The sequence below is a fragment of the Neofelis nebulosa genome, chromosome 7 (assembly GCF_028018385.1).
Source record: "Neofelis nebulosa isolate mNeoNeb1 chromosome 7, mNeoNeb1.pri, whole genome shotgun sequence".
Taxonomy (NCBI): Eukaryota; Metazoa; Chordata; class Mammalia; order Carnivora; family Felidae; genus Neofelis; species Neofelis nebulosa.
In genome coordinates, this window is record NC_080788.1 from 30444890 (window position 1) to 30462405 (window position 17516).

General features: G+C 38.1%; 1 protein-coding gene across 2 annotated transcripts; it reads left to right on the top strand.

Annotated features, from left to right (window-relative positions):
* Nucleotides 1–275: 275 nt before the first annotated feature.
* On the top strand, nucleotides 276–17288 carry RCN2 (reticulocalbin 2). Of its 2 annotated transcripts, none has more exons than XM_058736957.1 (7): nucleotides 276–648; nucleotides 1037–1142; nucleotides 4215–4411; nucleotides 10592–10705; nucleotides 14547–14643; nucleotides 15781–15920; nucleotides 16456–17288. In XM_058736957.1, exons 1-7 carry the CDS (start codon nucleotides 505–507, stop codon nucleotides 16606–16608), a joined length of 951 nt encoding a protein of 316 aa, XP_058592940.1. In that variant the 5' UTR covers nucleotides 276–504; the 3' UTR covers nucleotides 16609–17288. The 2 variants fall into 2 exon arrangements, with proteins under 2 accessions (XP_058592940.1, XP_058592939.1); XM_058736956.1 differs by having other exon boundaries at nucleotides 278–648; nucleotides 15778–15920.
* The last annotated feature ends 228 nt before the right edge of the window (nucleotides 17289–17516 follow it).

Sequence of the window (17516 nt, forward strand, 5' to 3'; positions counted from 1 at the left end):
ATCTCCAGCTTTTCTCGAGGGCGGATGGACACATGGAGTGAGGAATTTCTGCCATTAACAAGACTGACGGGAAAAGACAGGGAGGGAGTAAAGTGGGGTCGTTCTTTCTGAGGGTTTCTTGGCGCAGACGAAGGCGCCCGCGGGGGTCTCCCCTCCCGGCAGCCACCGTTAGCGCTGTGGAGCTTTCGGATCGGCAGCAGACCGCCACATCGCCGCGGCCCTCCCCCAGCGCCGGACGGCCCAATCAGCGGCGCGGCCTGGCGCCCCGCCCCTCCGCCGGGGCCATTTAGGCCTTGGGCTGGCCAGCCCCAACACCGCAGTAGTCGCTCAGGCCTCAGTCGCCTACCGCCCAGGAAAGACGGCCACCGCCCCCTCCGCGTCTCCTTCCTTCCTCCCCACATACGCCGCACCGCCGGTCAGCAGCAGCCCGCGAAGCGCCGCCGCGGGCCTGAGCCCCCGCCGGTCTCCTTCCTCGCCTGTCTGTGTCCGCGGCGGGTCGGCGCGATGCAGCTGGGCCCGAGGCCCGCGGCGCTGGGGCTGCTGTTGCTGTGTGCCGCGACAGCCGGCGCCGGGGACGCCGAGGAGCTGCACTACCCGCAGGGCGAGCACCGCAGCGAATACGACCGTGAGGCTCTGTTGGGCGGCCAGGTGAGGTGGCCAGGCCGGGGGCTGGGAGGGCCGGGCCTCGCACCGCGGCTGCGGCGGGCTTTGTCCCGGGACAAAGAGGGGCGGCCAGACGAGGCCTGGCCCGGGCTGCCTGACAATGGGGTCCGGGCGGGGCGCCTCTCACTCTCAGGGGGACCCCGAGGCCTCTGAGCCTGAGGAAATAGAGCGGCCCGGGAGCCGGGACCCTTCCACCCTTCCGACACGGGGCAGGATCACTGAAGGTGTGTAGGAGGTGGGGGCCTTGGAGAGCAAGTGTGGGTCACCCCAAAACCCTGGACAGGAGAGTCTTCTGGTAGCCTTATTTTTTCCACCATTTTACTGCACTGATAGTAATGCTTTACCCCCCTGTGTATTGCTTACCCCCCCAAAGGAAGAAGTCGATGAGTATGTTAAACTTACCCCTGAAGAGCAACACAAAAGACTGAAGTCAATCATAAAGAAAATTGACTTGGACTCAGATGGCTTCCTCACCGAAAGTAAGGACGTCCTACACAACTAACAATGGAGAAATCCCTTTGTAGGAGATAGAAATATAAACATTTTATTAAGCAGGTCTATCTGTTGAGTGTAGATTGCTAGTGTTGCAACAAATGAGAGGTACTGTGACGGGGGTGGGGTGGGGGGAACATGTTGAGTAGGTTTTATCTGGAAATCTTTAGGCATGGGTTCCAAGTAAAAATCAGTGCTCTCCGGTAATGTATAAACATCGTGGACGCTACACGGTATGTGTAAATCATACATTGAGCAAACACCCTGTTTCTCATATGACTTTTATCAATGTCAACAATATGACTTTTAGAGAAATATGTCAAAAACCTTATGGTGTTACATGCTGTATTGCTCTTTTGATATATGCTTCATTAGCAATTTAAGAATTTGCTTCTTTTTCATAAGTAGAAAAAGACCTGTTGCATGTAAATTATGTTTATTACAACTAACTACACCTGGTAGGGGCCTTAGAATCATCTTGTCCACCTCTCTTTGTAGAGCTGAAGAAACTGAAGTCCAGAGGGGTAAGTGCCTTTCTTAAACGAGTGGCCAGGATTAGAATCCAGATTTCTTGCTCTTAATTCAGTTTTTAATATCCTTCACTTAAAAAAAATCTGAGGGGCACCTGGTTAAGCATCCAGTTTTGGCTTAGGTCATCATGTTATGGTTCATGGGTTCAAGCCCCACATTGGGCTCTGTGCTGACAGCTCGGAGCCTGGAGCCTGCTTTGGTTTCTGTGTCTTCTTCTCTCACTGTCCCACCCCCACTTGTGCTCTGTTTCTCTCTTTCAAAGATAAATAAACATTAATTTTTTTTTTTTTTTTTTATGAGGAGTACCTGGCTGGCTCAGTTGGTAGAGTTTACTTTAAAAAATTTGCTCTCAGGTAGGTTCTCCAGTCAGAAATGAAACGCACAGATTATTAAAAGAATATTAAATTGCTGTGCAACTGTTTCTCTTCATTGCTTAATTCAAGTGGTAAACCCTCTCAACTTTCTAAGTCGATCATCCAAAAAAATTCAGGAGATATTTTGTTATAACTCTTTTTTTTTTTAAGCTTATTTATTTATTTAGAGAGAAAGAAAGAAAGAGAGCATGAGAGGGGAAGAGAGAGGGAGAGAGATAATCCCAAGCAGGCTCTGTGCTGTCAGTGCAGAGCCCTATGTGGACCTCAAACTCACAAACTGTGAGATCATCACCTGAGCAGAAACCAAAGGTTGAATGCTTAACCGACTGAGCCACCCAGGCATCCCATATTTTGCTATAACTCTTATTTAAATGCTTCTCATCGTCTGAAGTCAATCATAAAGAAAATTGCTGGACAGAGAAGTACAAAATAATTGGTAAATTTAAGATGTATTGTCAGTAAAATTGGTGCCCTCAGAAATATTAAGGTTTTGGGTTCTCTACTTCAAATAAAAACAAAGCTTTGACTCTAGTTGTCCACTAAAAATAGGTCTATCTTTGGTTATACTAGCAAGCACACAGAAAAAATTGATTTGGAAGACTTTGTGGTACCTATTAGGGCCTAGATATGTTCAAATATTTAATAGTAAACTTTAAATTTAAAGTCAAAAGGAACTTAGTTCAAATCTTCATTTTACATATGAGAAAACAAAAACTTGGGTGAGTAAACTTACCCCTTATGGCAGAGCTCAAGTGTGAACCCATGTTTCTGGTCCCTTTTCCAATCTGTGTTCTATTATGTCATGATGATCTCTTTAAATAAACCAGAAGAAACCCTCATTGTACTTGAAGGACCCTTCAGAGAAGTTTGCTAATTTGCACTGTAAGAGGTAGGACTGGACTCAGGTTCTTGAGAGCCTGAAATTCTGTGGAAGGATTTTGGGCTTTAGAAACAGACATAGGTTTGAATCTGGATTCTGCTTACTGGCTGTGAGTCCTCAATTCCAAATGGCAATTTCTTGAACTGTAAAATAAATTAGATTAGAAACGGAAATGGACAGTGATTAGAATTGCCTTGCTTTGAAGATTAGAGACAACATTATGTAGAGGACCTGATATATAATAATTGTTCAATACATGGTTACCATGTACTGAATTATTCTGCCCTAATTTAGAGTTTCAGGAGAGACAAAGTGTCTTCACTTTTCTATCCACTTGACCTCCCCCAAACCAGTAGAGGAGTACCACTCTAAACCAAATGGTATATCACTTTTAAACCAAATGGTGTACTCCTGCTGTCCTTGCAAATATTCATGTTCTTCCCCCACCACCTTTTTTCTATAATGCAATAGAGTAAATATCTCTGAATAGATTTTTTTAAAGTTGATCTGAATGTGGACATTAGAGATTAGAAACTTTCTCCCATGTCTTCAGGTACCAAGATAAGACAGAGAGCTGTTGCAAGAGGGCTTAAATCCTAAATGCTACCCATAACTTTTGTGAAAATTTCACCCAGAAGTTTTATGACATGGTTGAAGGACATATACTGTAATAGTGTTTCTCAAACATCAGTCACTTGAATACATTTTCACAATTTAGACCATAGCTACTTGCCATCTGTTACTTCCTTAATATGGTTTTGATTCAACTCAACATGAAATTTATTTTAAAGGGAAACTTTATGTTACTTTCATAAATGAAAAATTTATTTCTAATGCATATTAAAATAAATAGGTAGTTATTAACATATTTGTACTTCCCAAGAGATCTGTGATAGTTAGCAAAGGTCATCTGCAATTTTGTGGATAATTTTTAAAAGTCAAATACTATTTTGATAATTGGTAATTCATTTAACAAATAACTTATTGAGCCAGGCACTTTCTAGGCATTTAGAGTACCTTAATGAACAAAACATACCCAAACTCTGTACTCAGAGTTTGCATTCTATTTGGATCACATAATATTATATTCTTAGATTCCAAACTGCTCTCACCACCTTCTACTCCTATTTCTATTGAATACAACTAGGCTAATTCTCTCTCAGTATTTGAAAACACTCAGGATTTTTTTCTTTTAGATAAAGTTTAGAAATGTTCACTTCTGTAAATACCAGAATTACCGTCAACATTCATTGTGTTCTGGGAAATTCTCACAGGTGAACTCAGTTCGTGGATTCAGATGTCTTTCAAACATTATGCTATGCAAGAAGCGAAACAACAGTTTGTTGAATATGACAAAAACGGTGACGGTAGTGTGTCATGGGATGAATACAACATTCAGATGTATGATCGTGTGATTGACTTTGATGAGAACACTGCTCTGGATGATGCAGAAGAGGAGTCTTTTCGGCAGGTGAGTATGCGTGCATGGGCTGTTCCTTTTGATCTATCAGTTCACTTTCCCTTCCTGCATGAATGAGCACAAGAGGTTCTGAGGTTATAGACTGGGATTGCCTTGTCCTCTGGGCAATCACCTGTTCCACTTCAGTGGTCATTTTGATGGCTTCCTTTCTCACCGGATTCAGGACTCTTATTCCGGACTACCTAAATTATCCTTGCATTTTTTTTTCCCAGCTGCATCATTTGTCCTCATTGCTACAGTTGCTTTTTAGTGTATTTTGAATATGTACCTCAGTATTTTATTTTTTGTTATTATTGAACAGTTTTATATCCTATTGACTAAGACTAGAGGCCCATTCCCATTTGTAAACAGATAGTTTTATATAAAATAACTATTTGAAAAAATTAATTGTAATAAAATACACTTAAAATTTACCATTTTTTAAACAATTTTTAAATGTTTATTTTTATTTTTGAGAGAGCATGAGTAGGGGAGGGGCAGAGAGACGGGGACAGAGGATCTGAAGCAGGCTCTGCACTGACAGCAGAGAGCCTGATGCGGGACTTGAACTCATGAACCGTGAGATCATGACCTGAACTGAAGCCAGATGCTTAACTGACTGAGCCACCCAGGCACCCCCATTTTAACCATTTTTAAGTGTTCAGTTCAGTAGTGTTAAGTACATTCACATTGTTACTACAACCAATCTCCAGAACTCTTTTCACCTTGCAAAGCTGAAATTCTAAACCCATAAAACAACAACTCCCCATTCCTCCTCCCCTGGGTCCCTGGCAGTCACCATTGTATTTTCTGTCTTTGAATTTGATTATTCTAGGAACCTCATATAAGTGGAATCATACATATTTTTGTCTTTTTGTGAGTGGCTTACTTCACTTAACATCATGTCCTCATAATGTTGTAGTATGTGTAAGAATTTCCTTTTTAAGACTGAATGATACTCTATCGTATGTATGTACCACATGTATATCCATGGATATATTGTGTGTATATACCACACTTTGTTTATCCATGGACACTTGGGTTGCTTCAACTTTTTGGCTTTTGTGAATAATGTTGCTATGAGCATGGGTGTACAAATACCTCTTTGAGATCCTGCTTTTAATTCTTTGGGATATACACCCTGAAATGGAATTGCTGGATTGTGTAGTACTTCTATTTTTAATTTTTTGAAGAACTGTCATATGGTCTTCCATAGAGGCTGTACCATTTAAAGTAACTCATTTTTGAAGATTCAGTGTCACTATAAGTTTTGTTGATTCTCATGGTTTAATTTGTCATAATTAAAATATGTCTTGTTCTAATGCTTTTTTTAAAAAAGTATTTTTTTTTATTTTAAGTTTATTTATTTTGAGAGAGACAGAGATAGCGTGAGCAGGGGAGGAGCAGAGAGAGAGGGAGAGAGAGAGAATCCCAAGCAGGCTCCATGCTGCCAGCTTTAGAGCCCGACTCAGGGCTGGAACTCACAAACCGTAAGATCATGACATGAGCCAAAAGCAAGAATCGGTCACTTAACTGACTGAGCCACACAGGTTCTAATGCTTCTTAAACAGAGGTGAGGAAGACAATTTTTATTTAGGAGTCAATAAGAACTTTTAATTATTAATTTGTACGAACTTTTTAACACAAAGGAAAATAAGCTTAAGAAATTGCTATTTCAATATGAACTTTTATATTTCAAAGGTAACTCTAAAGACTTTTTTTGAATAGTTTTTTCTATGTGGAAAAAATAAACCCAGGGGCACCTGGGTGACTCAGTCAGTTAAGTGTCCAACTCTTCATCTCAGAGTCCTGAGTTCAAGTCCTGTGTTAGGGACCCAGCATGGAGCCTATTTAAAAAATAAATGAGGGGTGCCTGGGTGGCTCAGTCCGTTAAGCGTCTGACTTCAGCTCAGGTCATGATCTCACGGTCTGGTCCATGGGTTCAAGCCCCGCAACGGGCTCTGTGCTGACCGCTCAGAGCCTGGAGCCTGTTTCGGATTCTGTGTCTCCCTCTCTCTCTGACCCTCCCCCATTCATGCTCTGTCTCTCTCTCAAAAATAAATAAATGTTAAAAAAAAAAAATTTTTTTTAAATAAATCAATAAACAAAGTAATTCAATTAAACTAAACACCTTGTTGCAAATTATTACATCCCAAAATATTAGTCAAGGATACTTGTATAACATTTGAGCCTCTTCCATTCTTTAATATTCCATTATGGTGTCTACTTTTTAGGTTTTGTTGTGGCCATATTTATCATTATACATTCTATTTATTTCAGAATCATATTGGCCACTTGAGCTCTATAGGCCATCACTAACTCAAAGTGGATTGTTTTTTCTGCTAATGATTATGCTATGTGTATGCCACCAGTGTAGAGGTTAAGGGCTTCAGCCTTGGAGCCAGTCTGCCTGGTTTCACATCCAGCTGTACAGCTTAACAATTATGCAGCTTTGGGTAAGCTAGTAAACCGCCCTATGCCTCAGTTTCCTCATCTCAAAAAATGAGGATAATAATAGTATGGAGAGATAGCAATAAATAGTAGCAGTTGGGTAGGTCAACAGAATATTAAACAGTAAACAAAAGAATAATATTTTAGGGGTGCCTGGGTGGCTCAGACGGTTAAGAATATTATTTTAATGTTTATTTTTAAGAGAGAGACAGAGTATGATTGGGGGAGGGGCAGGAGAGAGGGAAACACAGAATCTGGAGCAGGCTCCAGGCTCTGAGCTGTCAGCACAGAGCCTGATGTGGGGCTCGAACTCAGGAACCATGAGATCATGGCCTGAACTGAAGTTTGACACTTAACCGACTGAGCCACCCAGGTGCCCCACAAAAGAATATTATTGAAGAAAGCATGTGTGATTCACATAGGTTTATATTTAATACATAATTAGCTTTTAAAAATTATTGAAGAATTGGTTAACTATATCAGCTTTAGATTAGTTAAGATTCCTTTTCCCTTTTTTCCTCTTTATTTGGGTCTTCATCTTACAGTGGACTACAGAGAGTGGAAATTAGTCTTTTTACTACTTAATGCTAAAAAAGAAACAAACGATAATGAGATTTGGGATTTGCCTGTCTCCTAGATATCCTATAGGAATCAATTAATCTTAAAAGTATTGTTTGAGTTCTGAGACTTCTCTAAAACCAAACCATGGAATGATATAATGACTTACCTGCTAGGTAACAAGAGAGAAGTTAAATACAATATTTTAAAATCTTACCAGCATCAGACTATAATTGTGTCTTTTTTTTTCTTTTGGCACCCAAAAGATTTAATAACTATTCCATCAAAACATGAGAAATGTTTATATGTGGTTTCTTGAGTCTATATTCTTGGAACAGGGTGATTAGTAATAGATGATGGTGTTGAGAAAAAAATCTTCACTTTGAAGGGATACATGACTCATTAATATAATCTACTTAAGAACAGTTTTTCTTTTAAAAAATGTGTGGTTCTGATAATGGGTTCGCCACCAAGGTACTCAGTACATTTTGATTATAAGACTCTACTTTTTAAGAGTGAATCAGATCTTAATAGTGTAAAGGAATTGATGGATCCCTAAAATGAACACTTCTCAATGGAAGTCCTACTGGTTATTCTTTGACAACCCAGGAATATCTCTGCACCAGGTGTTATCTCATGTCTCTCTCTTCATGTCTCTATATGAAGTTCCATTGATAATACTTTATTAGAATTTGTTATATATAACCCCCTCAAAGTGGATATGGATTATAAAGATGAACTCAGAAACGTATGTATTATTCTTCAAAATAAAAATCAACAAGGATGAAGAATGAATCAGTCTTACTCAAAGTTACAGACTTAACATTATACCATAACTAATCATCAAAAGTAATTGCATATCTAAATAAAATAAAATTTTTCTATATGGAAGCCTATTAAACAAAAATCAATTTGATGCCTGAATTTTATCTTATTTTTAGTAACTTTCCATGTAGAGAATAGAGATAACCTGTAGTAATGGCCCTCTAAGGCTGTAAAATGCTTGAAAAAGCATTTCTTTACGTTATGATGAACAATAATAGTCAGCACTTTTAGGCAGGATAATTAAAGTTTGGGCATCTACCTGGCAAAAGTTCAATTGGTCTAACTTTTAAAGCCAGCTGCTGAATGTGCATGTACAAGCAATATTTATTTATGTAAGATAGAATCTGGCACGTGGCTGATCAGAATTTTTAAGACCTAGACTTCTGTTCTGGCATCACAGGTTATATATTTCCTCGTGTAAAATCATTAGTCTACCAAAAGATGGCAGTTTTGTTCTTCACAAGTTTCTGTGACAATATAAAAATAAATGATTATGGTCATTTCTACCTTTTTACTAACTGTATGTAGCACTTTCTACTCTCCACTAAAATACAGTGTTTTTACACAGAAGACTGTTGAGGTTTTATGAAGCTGACAGCCTTTTTTGTTGTAATCTTTTGCCACTTTGGAAAAACAATCTTCCTGTGTATTAGCTTCTTTAATTTGAGTTGCTCTTAAATTGTTTTCTTCAAATAACCATGAATAAAACTGTTTTTTAAAATCTCATTATTTCATTTGATTTTAAAAATCTGAGAAATATGAACAAGAAAACTACTTTCCTTAATTTTTTAAAAAACAATCTGAGCTTGTTGAAAGAGATCCTTTCTTTCCATAGGCAAATTTGGCCAAATTCAGCTCCCACTGCTGAAACATGGACCTTTTTGCTCCAAACTGAAGGGTTCTTTCATAAGGAAATCTAAGCACTTGGTATTTTGAATAGTAGTTTATTCAAAAAGAACTTGATTGACTCAACAAAGTACCTCAAATTCTTGTCTACTTTTTCCCATGTTAAGCCCCTGAACAGCAAATGTAAATTATTTGGTTTAGTTATGTGAAATTAGGAAACATTAAGTTAAAAGCAGCTATTTGGAAACAAGGTTGTTGTTATTTTTTTTTTTTTTTCTTTCTGTCATGATTTAGTAATAACTGGCTAGTGGGATCTGGATGGTTTAAAAGATGAACTCTTTGGGGGAAGAAGTGAGCCTCTCCACTGTAAATCAGTCATTTTAAAAGAACTAGTGTTTCAGTAAATGACTGCTACCTAACCTCTATTCTAGAAAACTGAAAAGAGCATTTATTTTCAACAATGGGATACATATATTAAAAACTTCCAAAATATTTGAAATTGTGTTTTTTTTCATGTGCTGTTTAATACATACAGTTTACAGAGAGGAAAGTTTTTCCCATAAATTCTCAAAATAGAATTTATGCAAGATTAGCAATATAGCACTATTGGCTTCCAAGGTTTTTGATTACAGAATTCCTTTTGAGAAATGCATTAAAAACAGCCTTGTCTCTAATAGCTGCTTCTTGATTTACTACTTGTGCATACTTTACAAAAGGAAAAAAAGGAAGATGGTGTGAGAAAGTAAAAAAGTATGTTTACTTAACCTCAAAATAGGTCCGTTTCACCTTTTGATGTGTTTGTACCTGAGTAATTATTAGCACTCTAAAGGGCCTACCAACAATAGACTTTCAAATATTAGATACATATACCAGAAGTATTCTCATAAGAGGACTATTTTTCTAAAATCTGTTAACATTTTTGAAAAGTCATTCCAAGGACCAGAAATTATTTGAAAATGATATATCAAGAATTAATACATAGTCTGAATTTATTGCTTTTGGGGCATTTGGAAAAGTTGAGATTGTTAACGAAGATAATGTGTAGTACTGTAGAAGAACAGGGAGGATCAAAGTTCAGCATACCAGCTGTATTTCTGACATCTCTCTCAATCATTTAATTTCAGTTTTCTATCAATAATAGTAATATGTAAACAGTTTTTAAATGCTAGGGTTTACTAATTGCTTGAGAGGGATTCTCATCCCAATTGCTTAATGGAGATTTTTATCCTGATTTTATAGCTGAGGAAACCAGAGAGGTTAAGCAACGTGCTCTTACCACAGCTGGTAAGTGGCATTGCTGGCATTCAGATCTGAGTCTCTGACTCTAGAGTCTGTGTTTCAGTTGCTTCTCATAAATGTTTGTTAATTTGTCTAACCTACCTTCAAAAGGGCAATGTGAAGATAATGTACGAGAATGTACTTCAGATTTCACATAGTATGTATTTTTCAAAGTATGTGTAATGATGTTGTGTGGATGAGACCTTAAATAAATTCAATGTTTAATTTTCAAAGCTTCATTTAAAGGACAAGAAGCGATTTGAGAAAGCGAACCAAGATTCTGGTCCTGGTTTGAATCTTGAGGAATTTATTGCTTTTGAGCATCCTGAAGAAGTTGATTATATGACGGTAAGGAAGTTTTAAGAGAATTCTTGAGTAACCAAAACTTTAAAACCTGTTTTTTTCTAAGTTGTTAAAATGAATCGTCTAGCAATGAGAATTTTTAAGAGAACCCAAGATCCAAAGATCTCCCTACTTAAGATGAGAGGTGGGAAAGGATTTCTGCTGATCGGGGAGGAGTGCTGATTAGGAGGGAGAAGGCAAATCTCTGTCAAATGTGTGAGTGGCATGCTTCCCTTGGCTGTTTTCTCCCTTATAACCACATTACTTTCATTGCCTTCCTTGTCCTTTTGTAGCTTTCACACTTTTCTGTTTTCCAGTATCAGTAGCATCAGTACTTCTATTTAGTTTACGACATCACTTGTAAAAACTTCAGGTCTGGGAAAACATATCACCTTCGGATCCCTTTTCCTAGGGTGTTGGTGAGGGGTGTAGGTGTAGCCGCTGCTGAATAACATGTTTGCAGCATGAGGAATGATCCCTCTCATCACTTTAGTACTTAAAAGAATTACCAGTTCTTCAGAATTTTTGTTGAACTCTAGAATTTAGCTCAACAAACATTGATTGAGTCCCTACTATGACGCGGCAAGCTTCTTGAGAACAGAAACTATTGTAAAGGCTAGTTAACTTTACTATTGTAAAGGCTAATATAACAAATAGCCTTATAAAAAAATAGACTGAACATTCAATATCGAGGTCTGTTGCCTAGCCTCAGCCTCCAGCTGTGTGGCTTGGTTCTCTGGATATTTCAGGGAGGGAAGATATTTCAAGGAGGGAACATAGCTTTATATTAAATGGGTCATGGCCAAAAGCTGCTGCCTTGAATAACAAGGCTGCAGTTAACCTTTTTCTCCATAGCCCAGCGGCAAGACACCACAATTGCGACCACATTTGCCACTGAGGCTTCTGATTTCTCACCTGGCACAAAACACACGACCTAGTTTTAGAACAATGCTGGGCACAGTTTGTTTAAGTGCCAAAATTAAGACTAGCTAATTGAACCCTAGCATGGCAGGCAGTTATTGATTCTCTGGGGAATAAGGAACAATTGAATTGAAGACTGAGGAGGGGAATGACCAGTGAAAACAATGAAATAATTTGGGCATCATGTGCCACAGCCCCAGAGTACAATGTGGCAATGGAACGAAATAGGCATGAACAACATTTTGAAGAAAACACAGCAAGAATGTTGACTGACTAAATAAGTGTGGGAAGAGAAAGGAAAAGCTAGAGAGGACTGTGAGGTTTTGAGCTTGTATAAAAATGATCAGGGGCGCCTGGGTGGCGCAGTCGGTTAAGCGTCCGACTTCAGCCAGGTCACGATCTCACGGTCTGTGAGTTCGAGCCCCGCGTCAGGCTCTGATAGCTCAGAGCCTGGAGCCTGCTTCCGATTCTGTGTCTCCCTCTCTCTCTGTCCCTCCCCCGTTCATGCTCTGTCTCTCTCTGTCCCAAAAATAAATAAACGTTGAAAAAAAAAAAAAAAAAAAATTAAAAAAAAAAAAAAAAAAAAAATGATCAAAACAGTAGTACCATTGACAGAATGGGTTGTGTCAGGACGGGACAGGATATGCCAAGTGGGAGTTGACTCCCACTTACGTGACTGTGGCACATAAGATATGTGACCAAAAAGTGGTGTCTCATTCAAAGCAGCTTCATTAATTCTTATTTACCTTAATTTGTTTTGGTGTATCCCTTTTTCCATTTAAAGATATATTTGATAAAGGAAAAGGCAGGGTACAAGATCAACTAGACGGTTTTACTTTGGATTAAAAGTTAGAATTTAAAGTACTTTCATTCATGTAGTTCCAAAATTTCCTTTTTTTTTTTTTTTTTTTTTTGAGGGAGAGAGAGAATCCCAAGCAGGTTTAGCCTCATCTCACAACCATGAGATGCCTGAGCTGAAATCAAGAGTCAGATGCTTAACTGACTGAGCCACCCAGGTGCCCCCCAAAATTTCTTTTAATCATGGCAACATTATTGAAATAAGTCTGTTGTCTCCCAAGAGGATTACTTAACTTGTATGGGATTACAGTGATTCTTAACTTGTATGGGATCACAGACTCCTTTAAAAATATGGAGCAACCTGTAGACTATCCCAGAAAAATCACATAGGCTCCTACACACAAAATATGGGATTATAATTTCAGGAGATTCTCAGATTCTCTAAAACTAATCTTTGGATATCCAGGTTAAGATCCCCTGATTTCTATATATAAAATCTGTAACATTTGATTTTTAGAAAACTAACAACTTGTATTTAAGTTATTTCATGCAGATGTAAAGGAAGCCTTTGGGTTTGGCTAGAATTAGAGACTTTTGAGAATATGTTTTTGTTACAGTTGTGATGCTAGAATCCAGGTGGAAAGGTGTTTGGGTGGCAGCAGGTCGTGAGGACAAAGTAATAAATGTAACCCATAAGAAGCTAGGCATCAAAGAATCCAGGATGGTAATTAAAGAGTATAGCAAAGTCCTGGGGACTTGAATGTGTTAAAGGCATAGAAGAAGAAGCTGATGAGAAGAGATTGGAGCCTTAGGAGAGGCCAGAGTTAAGAGTGAAAGAAAACACTCAGGAAATGGAAAAGTATGGGAAAAGTCTTCCTAGGAAGAGTGTTGAGGGATTCACCCTAGAGAAAGGGGAAAGACAGCAAATTCCTGAGATTGAAGAGAAGGATGAGAGGAATAGGCATAAAAATAGAGGTAATTAAAGGTGAGGATGCAATGCTGATAAACAGGCATACCTTGGGGCGCCTGGGTGGCTCAGTCAGATGCTTCTGACTTCAGCTCAGGTCATGATCTCACAGTTCATGAGTTCAAGCCCCACATCGGGCTCTGTGCTGTTAGTGTGGAGCCGGTTTAGATCCTCTGTCCCCTTCTCTCCCTTCCCCATTCACGCTCTATCTCTCAGAAGACCTGTACCTTGTTTGGAAAAATGGGAGAGTATTTGGATAGAATTGTAGTCAGGCTCAAAGTGGAATTTTCAAAAAACAGCTTTAGAGTATGTGTTAGGGAAACTGAGGCAGAGACAGACTTCCAAACTGCAGTGAGAGCCCACTGAAAGGAATAAAATTAATTTATAAGCGTTAGGTTTGTATTTGTATTTGTGTTTCTCTTTCTTTTAGACTTTATGATTGTGGAATAAAGGAGAAAGTGATGTGGGTCTGCTATACAGGGTGGAGATTGGCAAAGTAAGAAAAGGGTACAAGAAGATACAGGAAGGTAATAAGGGAAGGCCTGAAATAGCTGGCCATTAAACAGGTCACCTTGGGTCAAATGTAACTAGAAAGTGTGTAATCTTTGGGTTAGAGAGGATTGGTTGATAAGCCATGATAAGAATGAGGAGCAGATTTGGGGCAGTTTGCGTTGGATGGGGTAGATTTGGTGGAAGAGGAAGAAAGGAGGTGTAGGTTTATGGGGGACTGACACATTTCACTTAGATCTAGAGGCAGAACACTTCCACGCAAAGGGATCTAAAATGGGGGTTCTTTTGGGTTTGTTAATGGACTAGACGAAAAGTGGAGCTGAAGGAGACCTAGGTGATAAGAGGTGTCCTTCTGGAGAAGGAGGGGAATGTGCAGAAAATAGGATTGTGAGTTTAGTGTTCAGGTTGTTTAGGAGGGTGAAGTGGAGTTCTTCTCAATAGCAGAAGCTTAAAGACATTGAATTTAAAACTACTTAATATTTGTGGTTTTATTCCTGCTTCTAAATTCCAGTTTAGAAAGATTGTCTTGCAAGTATGGACAACTGAAATGATTATTCCTAAAGAACTTCTGTACTGGGATGGATCCAGATGGTGGTGGGAAAATTTTGTAATTAATTGTTGTTGTTGTTGTTGTTTATGAACATACAATAGGAATTTGTCATTCAAGAGGCTTTAGAAGAACATGACAAAAATGGTGATGGATTTGTTAGTTTGGAAGAATTTCTTGGTGACTACAGGCGGGATCCAAGTAAGTACCCTGGGATGTGTGGAAGGAGGAAGGAAAAATGGGAATTAAAGAAGAAAGGAATTGGGAGAGAGCCTTACTCTGTTTGAGGTCTGTTTGACAGAGGGAAATGGAACAAGAAGAATTGTGCCTGATTTCTGCTTGTTCTGCCGAGTAAATATAATATAAGCAAAACAGACTCATGGCTTATGTGAGAATGCTATCTCACTTTTAGTTCCACTTGTAGATTCAAAGAGTTTTCTTCCTTTCCAAACAAACGTAACATAATTATCGATTCAAATGGGCAAGGAGGTAGAGGTTGATATTTTTAAACAAAATCCTGTACCTTTGCATGTAGATCTTAAAAGAAAAAGAAACAAAATACTATAATTACTGGTATAGACCATGGATGGCGTCTTACTGAGTGTTTGAAATTTGAGGAGTCTGCATGTGCAGCTTTTTATTTTCACAGCGGTCTTTTTGGAATTGTTGCTTCAAAGCATCACTTAGTGTGAATTTCACTTTAAAATTACACATGTTACTTTATAAGCACACATGGCAAGCTTTATATAGCCGCATGATATACATGTAATGTGTACATGGGTACATGTACCCCGCTCAAATGTGGGGAAACTAGATACCAGAACAATTAGCAGCAGTTAACAGACTTAACTTGTTGTGATAATATACATCATTTTAAAAACTCTGAGTGGTGGGGCACCTGGGTGGCTCACTCAGTTAAGTGTCCTACTTTGGCTCAGGTCATGATCTCACAGTTCATGAGTTCTCGTGAGTTCGAGCTCTATGTCAGGCTCTCTGCTGTCAGCAAAGAGCCCGCTTCTGATCCTCTATTCCTCTCCTTCTCTGTCCTTTTCCTGCTCATTCTCTCTATCTCTCTCTCTCAAAAAAAAAAAAAACAAACAAACCTTTAATAAAAAATAAAAACTCTGGGTCATTTAGACTTACATGTCACTTTTGAAAATTATATAGTGTATACTTATTTTAGGACTTTTCAGATATGTAGATCTGTTTCATTGGGCTTCCTTGATGTAGTAAGCTTTAAATTCATTTCCTTTATTCTAGGGATGTACCAAACTTCTTATTGGATACAGGTTCTATTCTTGTGTATGCATATTGTGTTTTATTTTTTTAATTAAGCAGCAAATGAGGATCCAGAGTGGATACTGGTTGAGAAAGATAGATTCCTGAATGATTATGATAAAGATACCGATGGCAGGCTTGACCCCCAAGAGCTGTTGTCTTGGGTAGTACCCAATAATCAAGGAATTGCACAAGAAGAGGTGAGTATTAAAAAGTGACTATATATTCTCCTCCTCTTCCCCAGATTTGGTGCTATTAATAGAAAAGAAGTTCAAAGCCATAAGCTGAAGAAAGAAGTAATGGAATCATTGTTTCTTTAGGATCCATGCATTGCAATTTCTTGACTTAAATCTGTGAACTGTTTTAGATTGTCAAGGAAGTTAAGATTATATCATGTATTAATTTGATAGTACAGTGAATAGAACAATAAAAGTTTATACTTTACCTATAAGGGCCCAAAGTGGGTTATATTAATTTTGCTTAACTTTGAGGTATCCTGAATTGGATTTGAGTAGGGAGGAGGCAGAACCTAGCAGAAATTAAGAAAGGAGATAGTAAGAGAAGTGGTAGATAGCTTGGTTATAATGTGTAATATTTTGAGATACTGAGATAGTAATGAGTATTTGGCACACCTGAATGATTTTGACAAATCCAGTCACATTGAAATGTGAACATCTTGCTGAAAACTTATACTTGACACCTTTTGGTTTTATTTTGTTTTGTTTTGTTTTAAAGGCTCTTCACCTAATTGATGAAATGGATTTGAATAGTGACAGAAAGCTCTCTGAAGCAGAGATTCTGGAGAACCAGGACTTGTTTCTTACCAGTGAAGCTACAGATTATGGCAGACAGCTTCATGATGAGTATTTCTATCACGATGAGCTTTAATCCCTGGGTAGATCTGAGTAGAGTACTGTCTCTTTTATAATTTGTTACCAGCTTTACTTTTGTGATAAAATATTGGTGTTATATTTTACACTCAAGTCTTAACACAGTCAAAATGATCTTAAATGTAGATTGTAATTTTGGCCTTTTAGAAGAACAGAACCAAACCTGGTATTTATTTCAAAATATATTGAAGGAATAAAACAATATTGTGCCATATGACAACAAAGTCTTTCCTAAATATTCCATCTGTTTAGTACTGTATCGTGGGATATTTGAGTTCTATTTCCATACTTGAAAAAAATGCAGGATTTTAGAGATGCCTGAACAATATTATTTAAATAGTATGTGACTGAGCTATCAGTTTTTCTTTTGTTTTAAGTAGATTTAACTTTGGAACTGACAGAAAGGACATTGTTTTTAGATTTAGCATTTTGTTTTAAAACCTTTAAAGGAACCTTTAGAAGGACTTACACCTCACATTTTAATGTTGAGAAGTTCTGCTTAATTTTAAAATGGTTTCTATAAAGGGTTTTATTGTATGAAATAGAACTATATTTTTGCATATGTATAGATAGTAATTATATTTAATGTGTAACTATAGTGTTATGGTGTGTGGAATTTGACATTGTCCAGAACTCTTCATTTTTGACTGATTAAAAATGAAATGTCCTATCTTTTTATATTTTTGTTTGTTTTTCTTTGATCTCCCAGATATTTCACATAGGTTTTGTTATTATACATGATCTCACCTTATTCGTTCTTAGATTTTGGTAGTGAGTGTTCTCAAAACTTAAATTATTCTTGCTACATATTCTTATTTTTTTTTCTTTTTTTGATAAAAGAATCAAGTTATAATTGAATGTACACTTGACCTACTTCGGTTGCTATTGTAACAAATGTAGTCTTGC